This window comes from Pseudoliparis swirei, chromosome 9, assembly GCF_029220125.1.
Source record: "Pseudoliparis swirei isolate HS2019 ecotype Mariana Trench chromosome 9, NWPU_hadal_v1, whole genome shotgun sequence".
Classification (NCBI taxonomy): domain Eukaryota; kingdom Metazoa; phylum Chordata; class Actinopteri; order Perciformes; family Liparidae; genus Pseudoliparis; species Pseudoliparis swirei.
Window position 1 is genome coordinate 3,881,074 of NC_079396.1, and position 22,252 is coordinate 3,903,325.

At 42.8% G+C, this 22,252-nt stretch overlaps 1 protein-coding gene across 2 annotated transcripts in view; it reads left to right on the forward strand.

Moving 5' to 3' along the window:
- nphp4 (nephronophthisis 4) overlaps positions 1-22,252 on the forward strand; it is a 179,687-nt gene that overhangs the window by 41,342 nt on the left and 116,093 nt on the right. For both annotated transcript variants that reach the window (XM_056424207.1, XM_056424208.1), the window contains exon 7: positions 20,341-20,504. In XM_056424207.1, coding sequence (XP_056280182.1) covers positions 20,341-20,504 — 164 coding nt within the window. The remainder of the gene's footprint in view (positions 1-20,340; positions 20,505-22,252) is intronic.

A 22,252-nucleotide genomic window follows, 5' to 3' on the forward strand; every position in this document is an offset into this window, starting at 1 on the left:
CGCTATCTTACGGCCCGCTTCCTATTAATGTAGACGCCGTGCTTACAAGGGTTCAAAACAAATAGTCATAGTTTTGTGACATGAAAGCAAACGCATAAGCCCGAAAAAAAAAAAGTCATCTTCATCCGCCAATTAATTAAAGATGGCCACAAAAAGGCCTCGGCAGCCAGCTCGTCCTCTCCAGCTCGATGGGTTTCCTTTTATCTCCCTTTTTCCTTTTTTTCTTCAGCCCTTTTTACAGCTGCCACCGCCATTTAAAAGGCACCTCCCGAACTAAATGGAGCTTATCTATTCTCTTCCCCTTTTTTGTTGTTGGTCCTTTCTTGTCCACGGAAAATCCAGATGGTTAACCACATTTGACAGGTGCAACTTATGCACTGGCAATTATGTGTACAGTGGCTTTGCCCGGGCCCTGTCTGTCCACTTGAGCATAAGTGAGACGCGGCTTCGGAAGGGATCAGAATGGATACGACAGTGCTGTCACTCCGCATCACTCCCCCCCCCCCCTCCCCCCATATACAGATTTATTTATATATATATATATATCCACATATATTTATCTATATATATATATAAATATCTAGAGATACATATAAAGTATATATATATTTATACATACATATTTATACATATATATATATATTTATAGATACATATATATATACACATATACATTTATATATATAAAGAAATATATATATATATAAACGTATATGTAAAAAAAAAAATATATATATAACATTTATTTTGGTTTTCATTATACCACCCCCCCCCCACACACACACACACACATTTGATGCTATCTATTGGTTTATGGGAACTATTTTTTCGGTAACAACTATTCAGTTTATTTGCATTCCATGATTTGGGTCCACAGGCTAAATATGCAGCTCAATGCAAAATAGTTATCTGTCTATCGTATTCACGTGAGAGAACAAATGTCACGCCTCACTTAAATCCAACGGGATTTAAACGCACCATCCACTGGGCTTCAGCCTCTCATTGGTCAGTATTTAGGTCACATGCATTGACCAATTTAAAGCATGCTATTGGCTAATCACGACAGGAAGGCGGGCTAATCGTATCCACTAAACAACAATGCTACTTCCTCAAGCATACCTTCACATACAGTCCTTCACAATAAGATGGGCTTCAAAATAAAATGTCTTCTTCCGGGTTAGAAACAGCTGTTTGGACGATCTCAAGTAGAAACTCCCATTCTGACGACGCCTCCCTAAATCAATAAATTTTATTTAGACTCGCGTCATGCCATAGTTAGAATAAGCATAAAACATCTTAGTCAATATCACAGTTACAAGAATAATACAATGATCTTATACAGTGATCATACTTTTCAGCGACAGTGACTTTCTACAATGTTTTCATAATACGTTCTTTAGAATATTCTTCATAATATCTTTTATTGATTATCATAGCTTTCTTATGTAATAATTAAAAGAAACATATTCTTATTTACATGTGCAAGAATATATAAATACCATTACAACTCTACAGTTAATAGCTGAGAAAAGCATAATTTTGTAGGCCTCTGCTCCAAAAAAAATACCCAAACTAAAACCACCTAAGAGCCATTTGAATAATTTTGGTGTCATAATAAAAGTAAACAGTATATGAGAATACTTCCTGATTTGTAAATATCAGTTTATTTGTTCCTGGTTAAGATGATTGTGTACAGTACATCCCATGACCCTATAACTAATTTAATGCAAACCACTTTGTCTTCTTTCCCACTGAACTGCGTAAGCGACACGTTATCTCACTTTTATTTTTGTGCGTCTCTCGTTTCCGTGTAAGTTCGCCGGCGGTCTTCACAAGTTGCGTGGATTCGGAAAATGTTCCAGACTTCTATAACTTCGGCGGTATGACGACGTTCTCACGTCTGCCGGAGGTGTTAATAGATGCAGAAGTCGGCTTGATTGCAGCTTTTAATTAAAGGGTGCTTCTCTGTTTGTGTGTGTGTGTGTGTGTGTGAGAGAGAGAGAGTGTGAGAGAAAGAGAGTGAGCCAGACAAGAGTGTGTGCATGATCTCAGCGTGACCTTTCAAAGTGTGACTCCAGCTGGATTGTCATCGAGCTGTCTCCGAAGTGATGCTGACACCTCACCTGCCAACTCACTCTCACCTCGGGGTGTGCGTGTGCGCACTCGCGACTCCACGGAAATTGGTATCGAGGCGGAAATGGAGTGATGAAAAAAAAGATCAAACGGATGGCGGATGAGCGAACAGTGCAGCACGAGACGAATCCTTTCTGCCGGCTGCTAGTCTGACATACAGTCTTCACATAATCTCCACATAAGTATTGCTATTTTTAGCCCGACACACTATCACAGAGTTTGGCTTCTTTTCCACTTTCCCATATATAATACAGCCCTCGTACTTCACAGCATACTCTAATGAGCACAAGGGCTTATTTGAACCTGGGGGTCTAGAACCTCTACAAACACACCCTGACCTCGAGTAAAGATACACAACAACTTGTTCATCTTCAGGGGTTGCCTGAACATGTCTGCTTTGGGCGAGATCGAGTGAAGCCACGAGGCTACACCACCTCCAACCGACCCGCCCGTGGCAGCCGCTCACCGGCGTCTCCGATAAAACGAATGACTCCCGATGAAAAGGGCCTGAGATCTTGTGGGGAATGACGTAGCATCTTGGCCCGCGATAAAAAAAAAAGGGCCCGGGTGCCCAGAAGATGATGAATAGCAGGAGAGAAGCCGGCGAGGATCGCCGCCGCAGGCAGAACAAAACGCCCGAGGCTGATATAATGAATGGGGAAAGGCTCCGCTAACAAAGCTCCGGGAAGTTTTCATTCGTCTCAAAAGAAGAAGAAGTGGAACTGCCCCTGTGGACGTGGTACTATTTTTCAAAAAAAGACCCTAAAAAAAAAAAGACAAAAGGAGGTTGTGCATTTCTGAAATAGCAGAGGAGTCTCGCACTTTGTTCTCTCAGGACGCCGAGTCCGGCTGCACCGCCTGGCGGCTGCCGGCCGAGTGCTTTCTCCTCGCCATTGTTCCGGCTTTGCAACCCGCTGTAACCGACGCCGCGCAAAGGAATGTGCCGTAAAAATGCACGCCGCTCACGTCAATTATTCACGAAATACTGGTCTTCGTAATGATTGGCGATCCAATGACTAGACGGAATAGACTTGCGACTGGATATAGACGAGTCAGACGAGACAGAGAGCGCACAGTGGTCAAAGGGAAGAGAGCGAGAGGTTCATACCCTTTGAAAGCCGTTCAGAGTCACTGCTTCTTTACCCCGGTTCGCCCCCCTCTGTTGAAGTGACCTCCAGGAGAGAGAGAGTGCGTCTACTGTGAGATGCACAGAGCTGATACCGTATCGGTAAGATCCGCCAGTCACAGGTAGGGACCGCAACTTTTGCAAGCGGTGCATTTTTGAGAGTCTTTTGGAAGTCACTGCACCGACTCAATGGGGCGCACGAGGTGTGTCTGAATCCGATTTCAACTTCAATTTGGCTGATGTGACAAAAGAAGGCTGCCATTTTCTCTTTGACCGTCATCTGACAAGAGGTCTCTACAGCTGCAGTGTGTCGGACGTGGCGGTATTTAGCGCTGAGGTTGCAGATTGCAGCTGAAACTTCCCTGAAATGCTGATGGTCCTATCCGGTGTTTGGTTTGTCCGTTCTGGGCTACTGTAGAAACATGGCAGCCAGCTCTGTGAAGCAGAACTGCTCCATGTGGAAAGAAACGGCTCATTTTAAAGTCACGTAAAACACTCAATGATTCTTATTTCCAGGTTCTCACACACGGAAGTAAAAGCATTTAATTTCTGCCAATAGAGCCACCTAAATGTTACGCACTGTTCCCTTAAAAGAATGACGGAAGGAAAATGGCACATCTTGTTGTTCATGGTGATCTCATCTCATCCCAACTCCTAACTTTTCCTTGTTTGGGAATTCAAGAGGTCGCGATGGCACGGCTTTTAGATTAGCAATCAGGACAAGATAAACACAACTGTAATGATTCCACACAGGGACATTTAAGTGCCGGTGTCGCAGTCCCCAGCCGGACAATAGTGACGCATACTGATGTCTTAAATAATTGCTTTTATTCATGTTCAACCATGGGCCTTGTTTTTCCATTTAATTTCCAGAAATCACCGTACGAGCCATATGGAACCAATAAAACAGAGATGAGCTCTTACGAGTGTAAACATTAATTAGATGACATTCATAGATCCATGTGGACATTAATCACAACATTTTATCTTTCTTAAAGGGAACATATAGCTACAATCTAGCATTAGCATCTCATCACAATGCATTTTACAAGTTAATAAAACAATTAAGTCACTAAACATGTCGTCAAAGCCCAAATAAAACACAAAGTACCTTGTTCCCGATCCAGCTCGGTGCTTAGCAGTTCATAAAGTAACTTATGTACTTCAAAACAATACTCATGAACAACTTTTCCTCCAGTACACCGTCAGCTAACGCACTTTTTGTCATGTTCCGAGATTTACATCTACTTCCTGTCTCGCCGAAAGAGCTTCAAAATAAAAGGACCTAAAACATATAAAGGCACTTAGAAAAGAAAGGCTTGAGGGAAATAGTCACCATATTAACAGAAACTTGTGGGTTGAGGTTAACTAAGCTGGTGAGTTGAGGTTAACTAAGCTAGTGATTCAAGGTTAACTAAGCTAGTGAGTTGAGGTTAACTAAGCTGTGAGTTGAGGTTAACTAAACTAGTGAGTTGAGGTTAACTAAGCTGGTGTGTTGTGGTTAACTAAACTAGTGAGTTGAGGTTAACTAAGCTGTGAGTTGAGGTTAACTAAGCTAGTGAGTTGAGGTTAACTAAGCTGGTGAGTTGAGGTTAACTAAGCTGGTGTGTTGAGGTTAACTAAGCTGGTGAGTTGAGGTTAACTAAGCTAGTGAGTTGAGGTTAACTAAGATAGTGAGTTGAGGTTAACTAAGCTGGTGAGTTGAGGTTAACTAAGCTGGTGAGTTGAGGTTAACTAAGCTAGTGAGTTGAGGTTAACTAAGCTGGTGTGTTGTGGTTAACTAAGCTAGTGAGTTGAGGTTAACTAAACTAGTGAGTTGAGGTTAACTAAGCTGTGAGTTGAGGTTAACTAAGCTAGTGAGTTGAGGTTAACTAAACTAGTGAGTCGTGGTTAACTAAGCTAAATAGTCAAGGTTAACTAAGCTAGTGAGTTGAGGTTAACTAAACTGGTGAGTTGAGGTTAACTAAGCTAGTGAGTTGAGGTTTACTAAGCTAGTGAGTTGAGGTTAACTAAGCTGGTGAGTTGAGGTTAACTAAGCTAGTGAGTTGAGGTTTACTAAACTAGTGAGTTGAGGTTAACTAAGCTGGTGAGTTGAGGTTAACTAAACTGGTGAGTTGAGGTTAACTAAGCTAGTGAGTTGAGGTTTACTAAACTAGTGAGTTGAGGTTAACTAAGCTGGTGAGTTGAGGTTTACTAAACTAGTGAGTTGAGGTTAACTAAGCTAGTGAGTTGAGGTTAACTAAGCTGGTGAGTTGAGGTTAACTAAGCTGGTGAGTTGAGGTTAACTAAGCTAGTGAGTTGAGGTTAACTAAGCTGGTGAGTTGAGGTTAACTAAGCTAGTGAGTTGAGGTTAACTAAGCTAGTGAGTTGAGGTTAACTAAGCTGGTGAGTTGAGGTTAACTAAGCTAGTGAGTCGTGGTTAACCAAGTTAGTGCGTTGTGGTTAACTAAGCTAGCATTTCTTACACATTGAATATTTATATCATGTATATATATATATATAATGTACATGCATAACTCTATTTTTCTATCTTTTTTCATTTCTACAAACAACGCAAAGCTCAATCTAACTTTCTCCTCAGTGACTTAAAGCTTCCTTTGTTTTCCCAAACACTATAATGAAAACATCAATGGGCCACCCTGTTACACCGGGCAGCGTGTCCCCGTTATCATGAACACACACACGAGATTATTCCCAGTAGACACCTTCTTGGTGGAAGTTGTTGGCAATCAGCACATTGTATGACAATACCAGCCTCATCCTTTTAAGATTATACAATATTTTGCGCGTGTGCGCCCCGTAGGTGTTCACAGTTGGACCGTGCCAGGGCCGGGGGGGCCTCTTTCCAAGTGGAACCAACCACGTGGTCACGCTGGTGTTGATGCGATGCAGCGGATGAAAGTGGCATGAGTTATATTACGCTAGGGGGGGGGCGAGAAGCAGTTTGAGGAGGGGAAAATGGGGAGGGAAGGAGGCGGCACCAGTGTGTGTCTGTGTGTTTGACTTATAATATTTTTCGGGTTGTGAATTATGGGGAGTGTTTCAGCCAGCAGGGCGACGGTGATTTATCAGTGGAAGCGCTGTGCCAGTTAAAATCTGTTAAGGAGCAGGCGAGTGGGCGGATGAGAGCGGCATGCTAATGACTCCGCCACTGTTTCTTGCCATGGATGACTCACCCTCAATATGGGGGAGCTAACATTCACTGTGTGGGTAGCCGCACACACACACACACACACACACACACACACACACACACACATGTCTCGACGTGGATGCAGATGTGCAGGTGTCTCGGTTGTTGTGTTATCAGGCGGTGAAAACATGCAAAAATGTTAACAGCCAGAAAGCGTCTCCTGTGTGTGTGACTGTGAGGCGACGTGTGATCGTCATGAGTCAGAGACGGTCTTTCTTTCTTTCTTTCTTTCTTTTCGCTCGCTGGTTTTCAAAAAGGTAAGAGACGCACAGTTGTGTAACCCACTTGGTAATTGGCTTATACGAAACTCATGTGGGACATGATTTCATCTGCTTTTCTCGCTCTCACACCCTTTCTTTTTCTCTCTCTCTCTCTCTCTCTCTCACTCTCACACTCTCTCGCACAACCCTTGAGATGACAGTTGCCATCTGTGGCGTGATTGTTATCTTTTTAAGCAGCCGACACGTTGATTTTTTTTCAAAGTGCTTTGACACAAACGTTCCGACGAATAACCGACGGCTTTTATAGCGAAACTGATATGGGACATCATTTCATCTGCTTTTCTCTCTCTCTCACACCCTCTCTCTCTCCCTCTCTCTCTCTCTCTCTCTCTCTCTCTCTCTATCTCTCTCACACACTTGCACACAAACCTTGAGATGACAGTTCGATGTACCGACGAATAACCGACGGCTTTTAAGGCGAAACTCATGTGGGACATCATTTCATCTGCTTTTCTCTCTCTCACACCCTCTCTTTCTCTCTCTCTGTCTCTCTCTCTCTCTCACACACCCTATCTCTCTCTCTCCCTCTCTCTCTCTCTCTCTCTCTCTCTCTCTCACACACTTGCACACAAACCTTGAGATGACAGTTCAACGTACTGACGAATAACCGACGGCTTTTATGATGCCATATAGAGAGAGAGATAGATAGAAAAAAGCACACTTGCCATCTCTGTGTTTTTCAGGCTCGTGTAGCTTTTAGCTCAATATTATTTTTTTTACGCCACACGTAACACTTTAAGAGAAAGAAAAATATAAACCGCACCGGCTGAAAAGACGTTCGATTTCACCGGAATCAAAAGACTGAGATCAAGCCTGGAATAATAAGCTGCGCACTAGAACACGACCGATGTTGGACAAAGCGAGCCCATCTCAGCCGATGCGCTTCTCCACGTTGTGGCCATATTCATAAAAAAAAGAAAAAAAGGTTGTAAACATTTTTGTTGTCGTGCATCTCAGTTTCCAGAGTGTGTGTGTGTGAGCAGCAATAATGTCAAACAGATAATTTAAACGTAATGACATATAATGTGGGTAATCCGAATTAAGAGGAGGACATTATTAGTTGGAATGCTTCAGCAGTCCAACTATTGTTCTTGTAATCTTTATTTAAACTTTTTATTATTCTATTTCTTCCGTACCTTTTTTGCCCCTCTTCTTCTCCTTCATATATTCAGCTATTTGAACCATTCAAATATTAAAAAATTCAGCTTCTTCAGGAATAGAGGGGAATGACTTTTCATATTTCAAATGTTTCAAATTTTTGTATATTTAAATACTTTTATGTTATTTTGAATTCATCAGTTCCTATGGAGAAAATATTCAACTTTAAAAAGCTTACAGTATCTTTATATTTTGAGCAAATTCAGCTATTTAATTTTTTTAATGTTCAGATAACCTTCAGCTATTACTGTATATTTTCAAATATTTTTTATCTTTTCAAACTTTCAAATTATTAATTTCTTTATGGAATAAATAATGAATGGGATCCAATGGGGGAAATCTTCAAATCCGCTTCAACTTGTTCAACTTTAAAAGCTTACAATATCAGCATACATTCAGCTAAATACACAATTCCACCTTTAACATGTTGACAAAAGTGTTAGCTATAACTTTATAATTCAGCTTCTTTTCATATCTCGTATAGTTATTTAATTGTAACCATTTTAGTTTTGTGTTTTTCCGCTCCTCCTGGACTTTACAATGGGTGTGTGTGTGGGACCTTAGAGCTGTGACGTCGTCACAAGAGTGCAGTGCTGCTTCAGAATCTTGCGAAAAAAAGATTTGTATATCGTCACTACGGCCACAATTCTTACTCAATAGGCATTATTTTTTGATAAAGTAGTAGGGAATCTTGTGCTTGTCGTAGACATGTAACTGTGGAATCCAACAGTTTTCCAGATTTTTCTAGAGAAGCCTTAACGAGGGGAGAAGTCCGGCTTTCTCCTCAGTCATCTCCATTGAAAACCTGACGATATTTTAACTTTTTTTAAGGAAACAGGAACATTTTCTGAACTGCGATTAAACTCTCATTTCTAAACCTAAAAAATATTTACGGACATGTAAACGTTCACAAAAGCCTTGAGCATCTCCTAATGTAGACGTCTTTAGGATCAGAGTTATGGTTCTCTGTCTAATCCAAATGTTCTGACAGGCTGCTTCATCAGATTCTGTGCTGTCTATCTCTCACTCACACAGGTGTTTCACGTTAGGCTAATCAGTGGCGGATCTCACACAGTCTTGTTTACCATACATTTTGAACCCCCCCCCCCCCCCTCACACAGACTAACGTTTGTGCGCGCGTGTGGTGCGCGCGTGTGTCTATATATGGAGAGATATTAGAAGAGAACCAGCATGAGAGTTTCTCAGGTCTCATTTAACCCACAAAAATAACAAACATATCTGCGCGTTCGGCTCAATCTTTCCTCTCTATTGATTCTACCATTTTGGTGATTTGATCATGTTTTTTTGACAGGGTTTAACAAATGCTTTTGTAGAAAATCCACTCAGGGTTGAGATCGTCTATCCCTCACCCTGGGTTCTCCTCTCTTTCATTTATTATTTTCTCCTGTCTCTCAATTTATTCAGTTATTTTTCTCTCTGGTTCTCATGTCTGACTTTTCCCCTCTCTCTCATTTCTTGGATTGTGATTCATATCTTTGAATATTTAGAAGATAACGTTTTGCTTATCTTTTCCAGTTATACATTTCCACCCAATATGTTTGTGCTTCAACATTTTCAGCAAGAAGTTTCTCTTTTTGATATGTTCAGATGTTTAAGCTATGTTCAGCCTATTTCAGCTATGTTCAGTTTTTAAAAAAATATGTCAGCTAATTTCAGACATGTTCAGCTATTTCGAGACATTTTCACTTATTCATTTCATATTTCAGCTATTTCCAGACATTTTCAGTTAATCATTTCATATTTCAGCTATGTTCAGCTATTTTCAGTTATTCATTTCATATTTCAGCTATTTTCAGCTATTTTCAAACCTTTTTCAGCAATTTTGTTTTTATTTTTCAGCTTCAAGCTTTCAAATGTTAGCATTCCAACGCATTTTCAGAAGGAAATGCATTTTCTAGTTAATTATATTGTCAAGACAAAGTGTGAAAAGATGCAATTATCCGATGAGTCATACAATCCCTTTCTGCTCCTTTGCTTATTTGACACTTCAGCTGAACTCTTTGGCAGCTCGGGCACCGCAGCTCTTTGTCCTCTCAGTGAGACGACGACGACGACGATGATGATGATGATGATGACCAGAAATAGCTGTGTGATTAATTTGATCAGGCTCTCTACTCTTCTTTTACTTTGAGGTTACTACTTTTTAAATCCAGATCTCTGACTTGAGGGACCCCCCCCCGATCGGCTCTCAACACGGTGGAAGCCGAGGCGGCCGGCGCCCCATTGGTTTATGGATCGTTCTGCATTATAACCCCCTGTCTTTAGTCGATGGCGCCCTTTGCCATCCAGTATCCATTGTTTGTCAAAACAAGGAGAGTCCCATTGATGTTACAAAAATCTCTTTTTACGAGGTATAAATAAAGCTATTATTATATATTGGGAGCAGGTAAAGGGCCCATAGTGGGGACTTCTGACCCTGTTATTGACCAGAAGCCCTGTCACGACCGTGTGTGCAGCCTTTGATTACAGGGTCGAGAACCATTTTCTGCCTGTGGCTGCTCACGTCCCGCCACGAGCTATTAAAGAGTTCTCACTTCATCTCCTGACCTTTTGAGCACAAGAGAAAAATAACCTTAAAAAAAACCTAATTCCTCCTCTTCCTCGACACCCGTTCCCCCTCAAACTCGCACAATCAGGCCGCCGCCCAAATTCCATCTAAAATTACTTTCTTTCTTTTAGCAGGGTCCATTTTATTGAAATGACAGTGTCCTCAACTAAAAATACATTTTGCTGACTAATATGTCATCCTCCCCCTCCTCCCCCCCAGGCTGTCGGACCGGTAAATTGAATCCCAGAGCATCTTTGTTGTTTACTATTCGACGATGATAATGCAATTTTCAAGTGCGAATACCCAAAGTGAGAAAATAATCTTCCTCTTCTGTACTTCAGAGGTTTTTTTTGTGATTTTATTTTTGGATTGAAATTTAGACGGGGGAGGAATGAAAAAAAACACCCTCGCAAAATAAAAGAAAATTGTTAAAAACCTGTGTGAATACCATACATGTGGACTAGAAAACAAACAATCTACAATCTGCCAGAAATGTGTACGGACAGTTTTTCCCTCTTTCCGAGATAATATATCTTTTCATTCGTTATCTCTGACTAGCTGGCAGGCACTTTATATTTTATCTCCCAACACAGATTTCAGAGGGCTATAGTTGTGGTTGTCCTGGAGATTGCAGACATATATTGGTGCGGTGTTTTTTTCCCAGTGTAAAAAACATTTGTGTTGCGGCCTCAGCGGTACAAAGAGCCGCAGACTAACAGAAACCTTCACAGATAATTGTGATGCGCCGGCGTCGATTCATTCTCTCTCCCTTTATTGTTTCCCCGACAGGAAATGGGGACGCTTAAGCAGCACGGGTAGTTTTTTCTCCCGTTCACAACGCCCACACTAGGTGACTCGTGTCACCGCGAGACAAAAGAAGCCGCCGCCGACTCGTCCCTCGCAACGCACGCTGCTTTTGTTTACTCTGTTCACAAAGCTCGACAACAAACTGCCTCCAAAAGCATGACAATTAGTCCCATTCTGCTTCCCTGTCAAATGACTCATTCTGCCTCCCCGTCAAATGACTCATTCTGCCTCCCCGTCAAATGACTCATTCTGCTTCCCTGTCAAATGAGACTCATTCTGCCTCCCCGTCACATGAGTCTCATTCTGCCTCCCCGTTAAATGAGTCTCATTCTGCCTCCCCGTCAAATGAGTCTCATTCTGCCTCCCTGTCAAATTAATCTCATTCTGCCTTCCCGTCGAATGAGACTCATTCTGCCTCCCCGTCGAATGAGACTCATTCTGCCTCCCCGTTACATGAGTCTCATTCTGCCTCCCCGTCAAATGAGACTCATTCTGTCTCCCTGTCAAATGAGACTCATTCTGCTTCCCTGTCAAATGAGACTCATTCTGCCTCCCCGTCACATGTGTCTCATTCTGCCTCCCCGTCAAATGAGTCTCATTCTGCCTCCCTGTCAAATTAATCTCACTGTCTCCCCGTCAAATGAGACTCATTCTGTCTCCCTGTCAAATGAAACTCATTCTGCCTCCCCGTCACATGTGTCTCATTCTGCCTCCCCGTCAAATGAGTCTCATTCTGCCTCCCTGTCAAATTAATCTCATTCTGCCTCCCCGTTAAATGAGATTAATTCTGCCTCCCCGTCAAAATTAGTCTCATTCTGTCTCCCCGTCGAATGAGACTCATTCTGCCTCCCCGTCACATGAGTCTCATTCTGCCTCCCCGTTAAATGAGTCTCATTCTGCCTCCCCGTCAAATTAATCTCATTCTGCCTCCCCGTCACATGAGTCTCATTCTGCCTCCCCATCGAATGAGTCTCATTCTGCCTCCCTGTCAATTTAGTCTCATTCTGCATCCCCGTCAAATGACTCATTCTGCCTCCCCGTCAAATGAGTCTCATTGTGCCTCCCCTTTTTTAAATATATATATTTTTTAACGCAAGATCTGGGAGAATATCGATACATATGACATAAAAGTGGGAGACAACAAGTTTAAGTGAGTGTGGAGAAAACCGAGTGAGGCACGTCCACGCGGCAGCGGCGCTCGACACTCAGAGAAGTCGCCCGGCTGTGACTCTGGAAATGGAGTATAATTTAACTCGGGGAGGGGGGCCACTTCATTGTTCCCTTTAAGCTTCTTAGCTCTAACATATTCATATTTCAGGCAAGAGGAAATCTGTGACGGCAGGGGAGGAAGAGAGAGAGAGAGAGAGAGACTAACTGACGGAATGAGAAAGAAGTGCACTGAAATAAATGAAAGGGAAACTCGGGGGGGGGGGATGCAGAGAACAGAAAGCAGCACTTTAACTGATGTTCTCTAATAAACTTCCTCTATCCGTCGCTCTTTATCCTCGCCGTTGAAAGCCGTCATGGCCGACCTGTCCCACGAGAGACGAAGCACATGTCCCTGTCATCTCTGCGGCGGAGGAAGGACGAACCGACACATCCGTCATTATTAATCCGGATGTCACCGAAGGCAATGATTTACAGATATCGTGTCGCACGTATGCCGCTTGCTGCCTCTCGTCCCCCAAAAAATACTTTTGTTGGATAGGTTAATTAAAATATAATGAAATGCTTTGCATTAAAAAAGCTAATGTACAGGCCGAGCTGCTTGGTGTGCGTCGTAAAATAACCACATAGATTGCGTGCGCATCTCTGCATGCAATGGAATTGATTACGGGTTAAATTAGGAGACATATTTGCCGTCTAATAAGACCCACATCTCTGATTTTTCTTTCATTAACTCCAAAGCATCGACGGCCATTTTCCTCGGTCGGTTGATTGGCCAATCAGCAGTGGTGTATAGTAACGAAGTAGAAGTACTTCGTTACTTTACTTAAGTAGTTTTTTTGGGTATCTGTACTTTATTTTACTACTTATATTTCTGTTTACTTTTACTTTTACTTCACTACATTTTGCAATGAAAACTTGTACTTTTACTCCGATACATTTCCCCTGAAACAGTATCGTTACTCGTTACTACGGAAAACAATAATCATGAGAAACATCGTGGACTGTTGTGGAACACGCCGCAGCGCACCTGAACGCAGCACGAACACCAGGTTGGGGATCAGTGGTCCTTGCCGCGTGTTTTCTCTTCCCAGTGATGCCCAGGATGCTAGCGAGCGAGCGGCTACAGATACGACTCATTTCATGTGGAGCAGCAATGGAAGCTACTCCAACAACCACGGGGACCAAGATCAACGTCCGTGGCCATATTTGGGCGAACTCTTTTCTTTTGTCGGAGTGAAAGTTTCTTCCTACCGGATGAAGTGCCTCTTCTGCCGACCGAAAGCTACGGAGATATTGGCCTTCAACAACTCACCAACCTCAGGAAACACATTGAGGTAAATTAAGATTAATCCCATGAGCCACAACGTTAATGTTTAGTCATCATAAACCTGTTAAGATATCTAGCAGTGTTGTCCTCAGGATTGTAGTAAGTTATATCTTTGGCAGGAGGGGGGAGGCAGGTGTCTGGTTGTCCTACGCATGTTGTACGTTAGGCTAACGTTCGCTAGCTATCGTCAATTAAATGAGACAATTAGCGTGAGTGGAGCAGACGGATCTCTAGCGAGTTAATGAGCTGAAGAAGTGTTGACAGTTGTGAGAATTTGTTGATTTGAGTCGTCTTAGCTATAATATAATGCTAATCATTACAGCATTATTATAATTATTTGTATTAATATGATAAGAGTGACAGTCCAGTAATGGCGACGATATTGATTTGGGACTGTTGTTGTGTTTAACTCCAGAGATACAAGTACATATTCACAAATCAACTCTGGATGCACGGACAGTGCATGAAACTAAATGTATAAACTTCAAATTAAAACAAACTATTTTGTACAAAACTGTTGGTTGGGGTCATGACATGTTAGGAAGTGTTATTAATTCTATCATGTCTATAATACTCTCACTTTATTTCAGGAATGGACTACATCAAGCAGCACATGGAAGAACCCTCCCTGCAGCTATGTGATGCCACCAGGTCCAGTTCATCTGATGAAGAGGACTTCTTCTTCGTCATCTCAAGCGCATGACAGCAGCAAACAGCTGGATGGAGACGTGGATCACGTTGACTTGCTGAAAGGCTTCCCAACTGTGTGCTGCTGTCTGTGAAGCTAGACACACTCTACCTGCACCAGGGCCTGTGAAGCTAGACACACTCTACCTGCACCAGGGCCTGTGAAGCTAGACACACTACCTGCACCAGGGCCTGTGAAGCTAGACACACTCTACCTGCACCAGGGCCTGTGAAGCTAGACACACTCTACCTGCACCAGGGCCTGTGAAGCTAGACACACTCTACCTGCACCAGGGCCTGTGAAGCTAGACACACTCTACCTGCACCAGGGCCTGTGAAGCTAGACACACTACCTGCACCAGGGCCTGTGAAGCTAGACACACTCTACCTGCACCAGGGCCTGTGAAGCTAGACACACTCTACCTGCATCAGGGCCTGTGAAGCTAGACACACTCTACCTGCACCAGGGCCTGTGAAGCTAGACACACTCTACCTGCATCAGGGCCTGTGAAGCTAGACACACTCTACCTGCACCATCAGGGCCTGTGAAGCTAGACACACTCTACCTGCATCAGGGCCTGTGAAGCTAGACACACTCTACCTGCATCAGGCCTGTGAAGCTAGACACACTCTACCTGCACCACCAGGGCCTGTGAAGCTAGACACACTCTACCTGCATCAGGGCCTGTGAAGCTAGACACACTCTACCTGCACCAGGGCCTGTGAAGCTAGACACACTCTACCTACATCAGGGCCTGTGAAGCTAGACACACTCTACCTGCACCATCAGGGCCTGTGAAGCTAGACACTCTACCTGCACCATCAGGGCCTGTGAAGCTAGACACACTCTACCTGCATCAGGGCCTGTGAAGCTAGACACACTCTACCTGCACCATCAGGGCCTGTGAAGCTAGACACACTCTACCTGCACCATCAGGGCCTGTGAAGCTAGACACACTCTACCTGCACCATCAGGGCCTGTGAAGCTAGACACACTCTACCTGCACCATCAGGGCCTGTGAAGCTAGACACACTCTACCTGCATCAGGGCCTGTGAAGCTAGACACACTCTACCTGCATCACTGTCTGTGAAGCTAGACACACTCTACCTGCACCATGTGAACGGCTCTTCAGCATCGCAGGACTCGTCTTCAGCCCCAGAAGAGAGACACTGAAATCTGTCCATTTTGAAAATCAACTTCTTTTGAAGATGAACAATACATTTTTCACTTTAAAGTGATGATTCTGGTTGTTACTTTTGGTTCTGCTTTTTTCTGTGTTAATCGTGTTTTTATATTTTAGTAATTTCATAGTATTCATATATTGCTAAGTTCATCCGAGCTCATACTCCTTGTTCATGGCGGCCACAGCACCCAAACAAATAAACTACATAATTCTCAAAATTCTGACCCTTTGTTTTTTTTATTAACAGCATTTACTTTTACTTTCAATACTTAAGTACAAAAAAAATCGGATACTTTAATACTTTTACTCAAGTAGTATTCTCATAGGTGACTTTTACTTTTACTTGAGTAATTTTCCAGTCAAGTATCTTTACTTTTACTCAAGTATGACTTTTGGGTACTTTATACACCACTGCCAATCAGAGCGTTGAGCACTTGGTGAGAGCCACAATCCATGCTAAACTAAACCGGCGACACGCTTTGAGATCCATGTTCAGAGCTTTTCTCAATCTGTGTAAAAAATTCAGTCGGGAGAATTTCAGAGCAAATTCTCAGGGGCGGCGGCTCGAGAGCGTTTCTTTGAATTCTTTACCGGGGCCTCGACATGAACTCGATATAGCAAAGCAGCTGCAAAGAATCAGATCAATTGTCTATTTAAACACGACGGTTGGAGCCATAATGTGCTTTCTTATATCTAGGAGGGAGACACCGGGTGAATTGGGGCATGCACTTCCTATATTTGACCACAGGGTGGCATCGTACCATTAAAAGGCTTATAGGCCTGCTAATGAGAACAGGTGGGTGGATGGTAGGAAACAGTTTTTGACCCTGGTCCTGTCACGTGTTGTTGTCAAGGTGACCATGTATTGTGCTGTGAGTAACATAATGTATAACAATAGTATACGACGTTGATAAATGTTGTGCTACGTTGTCACGGAGACAGAATTAAAAGCACAGAAGAAGACAGAGAGCATTTGACAATTCATTTGTTTGTGGAAGAACGCGCGTCCGAACATGTTCCCCCGTTCGCCCCCTAGTGGCTTTAATACGTACAGCGAAATAATGTTAGGGCCTCTACGACGACGAGCTTTCAACAAGGTGGATGTAGTTTACATTTTCCTTTTTCCTCATGCAACGCCTCCCCTCAACCGGTGCAGCGACACACGCAACACGGGATCCGATGTTTCATTTCCTCCGGTAAGCAGTGATCATCCCACTCGTGTTTGGGTGTGCGTGCGCGGCGGAGTCTGGGATTGACGGGCGCGAAGAGCGGCACGTCTTCGTCTTGGCACGCAGACGGCAAGCGACAATTGAACAAAGCCTTCGCCCCATGTTCTCCAGCCAGAAGACAGTTATGTAACACTCCTGGAGCCAAATGAGGGATGGCAAACTAGAAGCAGTGCATGGCGTAAAGTAAGTCCCCTCATCCTGGGTTTTTAAGTCAAATAAAAAGCTCATGCACCTTCGGTGGACAACGTCTACATCGACGTCTACATCGACGTCTACATCGACATCGACGTCTACATAAACGTCTTCATCAACGTCCACATCGACGTCGACATAAACGTCTACATCGTCTACATCGACGTCTACATCGACGTCTACATCGACGTCCACATCGACGTCCACATCGACGTCCACATCGACGTCCACATCGACGTCCACATCGACGTCCACATCGACGTCCACATCGACGTCCACATCGACGTCCACATCGACGTCTACATCGACGTCCACATCGACGTCCACATCGACGTCCACATCGACGTCCACATCGACGTCTACATCGACGTCCACATCGACGTCTACATAAACGTCTTCATCAACGTCCACATCGACGTCGACATAAACGTCTACATCAACATCTACATCGACGTCCACATCGACGTCCACATCGGCGTCCACATCACGGCGTCGACGCCGGCGTCACGCCGGCGTCCACATCGACGTCCACATCGACGTCCACATCGACGTCCACATCGACGTCCACATCGACGTCCACATCGACGTCCACATCGACGTCCACATCGACGTCCACATCGACGTCTACATCGACGTCCACATCGACCTCTACATCGTCTACGTCGACGTCTACGTCAACGTCTACATCAACTCTGATTTTATTACATTATATTATTTCACTACATGTCATTTAGCTGATGCTTTTTTCCAAAGCGACTAACAAACCTGTTACATTCATACACCGTAGACGCAGCTACAGCGAGCAATGCAGGGTCAAGTGTCTTGCTCAAGGACACATCGACTAGGGCGGGGATTGAACCGCCAACCCCTCCCCCCGATTGAAAGACGGAATTCTGTTGCGTAGAAGTATCCAAATATCGAACCGACACTTTAGCACTTGAGACGAGAGGAGCTTGTCGATGTGTTCTTTTAAAGAGGAAACTGAAAAGGGGAAGGAATTCCATCACTGAAAGAAAGACATGGCACATGGCTGAGCACATATTGCCTGTTGCCTGTAGGTAAAAGAATGAGCGAAAGAACGAGCAATGATAGGAAGAGGAGGGTGGATAGCAAAGAGAAAGACCGAGAGAGAGAGGGGGATGGAGTCGGTGCAGAGCCGTGCTGCGTCACGTGGGCCGTACAGTAGCTGCTGCTCCTGCTGTTTGCTGCTTTACAAGACTTACCCCAAGCTGAATTCATATGCTAATTTGATTGAGAAGCCGTGGGTGGATATGGAGAAGGTTTTTAGGCAGCGCGTAGGGACCCCGGCAGAGAGAGAGAGCGGAAGAAAAAGCGAGTGGGAGTGAGAGACGTGATGGAGAAGAGGGAAGAGAGGTTGAAATGAAACAAATGGGAAGGAGTGGGAACGAGAGGCGAGCGCAGCGCGGCGCTTCGGGGGAGCAGAGAGTTTACAGTCGATCAGCGAGCTGTTGACAGTCAGCTGTGCATCACAAGTGGCAGCTGCACAGTCTGAGGGCGCCTCTTGACCGCTTCTTGTACACATATTCGTTCATTCAAATTAACACAAGCAATCATTTCATTAAATACATGTCCGGTTTATGACAACTTGGCTCCTATTTTTTTATCGTTGGATCCATCATTTTTTTAATCACCTGTAATAACATTGTACTTATTAAAATCATTGCTGCCATCAGGGAACTCCGAAACGTTTTAATTGTAATTTTTATTTATTTTACCGCGAGCAACTCGGCTTCGATATCCTTGTACATTGTTATTTTTAATGATGGGAACAATTAACACACATTTATACAACGCCAGTGTGAACCTTTTAAGACCGTACACACAGAAACACGGAGGGGCCATCTGGAACCGAAAATAGTTCTTCAGAGTGATGTCATAGAAGAACCATTTTTGGTTCCACAAAGAACCTTTCAAACCAGGGTTCTTTAAAGAACCAGAAATGGTGCCTTAAATGGTGCCTTAAAATAAAAAATGTAAGTTTCTCTGAGACACCTTTATAGGTTCTTTGAAGAACTATTTAAGGAAATGGTTCTTTAAAGAACCCTTGTTTTAAAGGTTCTTCGTGGAACCAAAAATGCTGTCTTAAAGGTTCTTTTAGACACTATTATAGGTTCTCAAACCAGGGTTCTTTAACCCTTGTGTTGCCTTCGGGTCAATTTGACCCGATTCAATGTTTCCACCCTCCTGTCGCCTTCGGGTCAATATGACCCGATTCAATGTTTAACCCTCCTGTTACCTTTATATTTACTAACATATTTTACCCTTGAGGTCAATATGACCCCAGCTATTAATATCTCCAGAAAATTATTAGAATTAATATTGTTTTCCAAGTTTAAGTGTGAGGTACTTTATGTTTGTTTGTTGACTCCCGAAAGAACACCGACATTAAACATTGAATCGGGTCAAATTGACCCGAAGGCGACAGGAGGGTTAAATATTGAATCGGGTCAAAATGACCCGAAGGCAACACAAGGGTTAAAGAACCATTTCCTTAAATAGTTCTTTAAAGAACCTATAAAGGTGTCTCAAAGAACCTTAAAAAAATGGTTCTCAAGGCACCATTTATGGTTCCACAAAGAACATTTCAAACCAGGGTTCTTTGAATAACCATTTCCTTAAATAGTTCTTCAAATAACCTATATTGGTGCCTCAAAAATCCTTCAACAAATGGTTCTGTAAGGCGCCATTTCCATGGTTCTTCAGTAGGTGATGGTTCTTCGTAAAACCACGAAGCCTTTTAAAGAACCACTTAAGAACCATTATGTTTCTGTGTGCACAAGATGCACTTTGGAGTCCTCAGGCATTTGATTTGACGTGATTAATATCAGTAGAGCACAACAAGGTGGAAAGTAAACAGGAAGTGTTTGGACCTGGATGTGGACCTTTGTGGTCCACAGGTGCTTTGTGTTTTCTGTCAGAGGGACTGAGCTAAGTACCACTTCACAAAGCCTGAAAGAATATAGCATGCTTTTTAAAAATCTACAATAGTGTATGTTTTCTTCATGGAGTACTTGATTTATCCTGGCATAGAAATAGACGAGCAAACACTGAGACGCATCATTAATTGGACTCGATTAGTTGATTGACAGAGTTTCTACACAAAGAAGAATCATGCAAAAAGCAGCACTTTAAATCTGAGTGACGTGTTCATATGTTTCTTGGAACCCGATGAAAAGCACTCGAATGAATGGGGATGTATACAGTGTGTGTGTGTGTGGTGTGTGTTTTGTGTTGAAACGCTTCCCCTCTCTCCGACTCTCAGAAGCAACCGGGACCAGAGGGCACCGCGAGAACCGTCGTCATCCAGGAAAGGAGGCTTCACGTCGGCGTCCACAACGGCTGGTGTTTCCTGGACAAGCCTCAAGTGGCGGTGCTGGAGCCCCTGGCCTCGGGGTCGAGAGGTCGCTCCACCCTGGGCAAGGACAGGTGAGCGGAGGAGGCGCGCTTTCACGTCGGCTACGGAGCAATATTCTGTTCTCCGAATACACAGATGTGCCGAAACAATTTCCCGAGTGCTTATTTTTATCGAATTTTCCATCAGCCTCACCCGGCGCAGGTTCTTTTGCTGGCATAGGCGAGTGATTGAAAGGTTATTCCTGGAAAGTCAACACAAATGTTATCTTTGAAAAAGCTATAGGCTGGTGTGAATTTCATTCGTATATAATAGTGTTTGGGGGATGTCTGGGAGAAAAAAGTGAAATATCGTAGAGTTGTATCGTATTCTTCCATTTGCTTCGTACTCTCCTACCTTCTAAGATGCACAGTATATGTTTGGTGTGTTTCACTTTCTCTGCCTTCCATATCAAACAGAGTGGGATGAGATCAGTTATTTCATACACGGGTGTCATTGTTTCGGCGATTGGGGAGACGGGAATGAAATATCTGGATATAAAGATGAATATGATAGAGGATGGTTTTGGGTTCTGCCATGTCCTCCAGTCGGTTGGGCGGGTTTTCGATGTACTCACCATAAATCTGAATACAACCTTTCCTTATTGAGCTGCTTCCATTATGCCACAATTACAGGAAGACCTAAACACACGTGACACCTTCAAGATTTCTCTCTGTTTATGTTTTTTACGGCTAACGGGGGAAAAAACAACATGTGAAACAAAAGCCTGGAAACATTTAGCCGTACACAACAACAACAACAACAACTAGCAACAGGTGCTGAGGAGTCAGGGGAAATATGACTGCAGAGCTGAAAGCCTACAGGGTTCGTACGGTCATGAAAAACCTGGAAAATTTGTGGAATTTAAAAAAAATTGTTATTTCCAGGCAAAAAAAAAGTATTTGGAAAACAATTAAATCCCAAAAGTTTTAAAAAAGTAATGGAAATGTTTTTTGTTTGTTGTTGTTGTATTTTTTATTCAGTCAATCAAATCAAATACAATACAATATTTCCTATATAATATCCAAAAGAGAAAGACTGAAAAGGTATAGGTAGAAGCAAAAAAATGCTTATAAATTTCTATCCTAAATTGAAATAAAAATAAATCAGAAAATTAATATAAAATAAAGAAGAAAATAAAACAACAACAAAACAACAATAAACAAAATAAAAAACAAAATATATTTATATATACTACCACATACATCTTCCATATTAATACGTTTTAATTACATTTATAACTCTCAAGAATTGTTTTATAAATAATTCCCTTGAAAACCAAAAAGGAGTTCACCATTCTTACATCCATTTCAACATTATTCCATAATTGGACTCCTACAACAGAAATACATCTTCTTTTAATGTGTTATATTCATATGTAAATGTACCCATTGTATAAACTGTATGCTTTGTAATTCTCATTGTTAGTTTAAATACGACATTTTCTCACTTTTTCATGCATACTCTCCGAGATTTCACAAAATGTTCGGTCATGGAAATTTGGTTTAAAGTCCTGAAAATCCATCGGTCAACACGTGTATGAACCGTGATATTTGATGCTTTTCATAAACTAATCATGAGCACAATGCACCACATTTGAGTAAGTGAATTCATGCCTCTAACGCTCCTCACCGCACAACCAGGACACGAGTAACACAAAATTCCCAGCACTCATGGGAACATAAAGTGCTTCCATACACGAGACGAAGAGGCACTAAAAGGTGTGATAAGAATGAAAATGACGCCTCATATTCTGAAAAGTCTTGCACGTCCATTGGTTAAC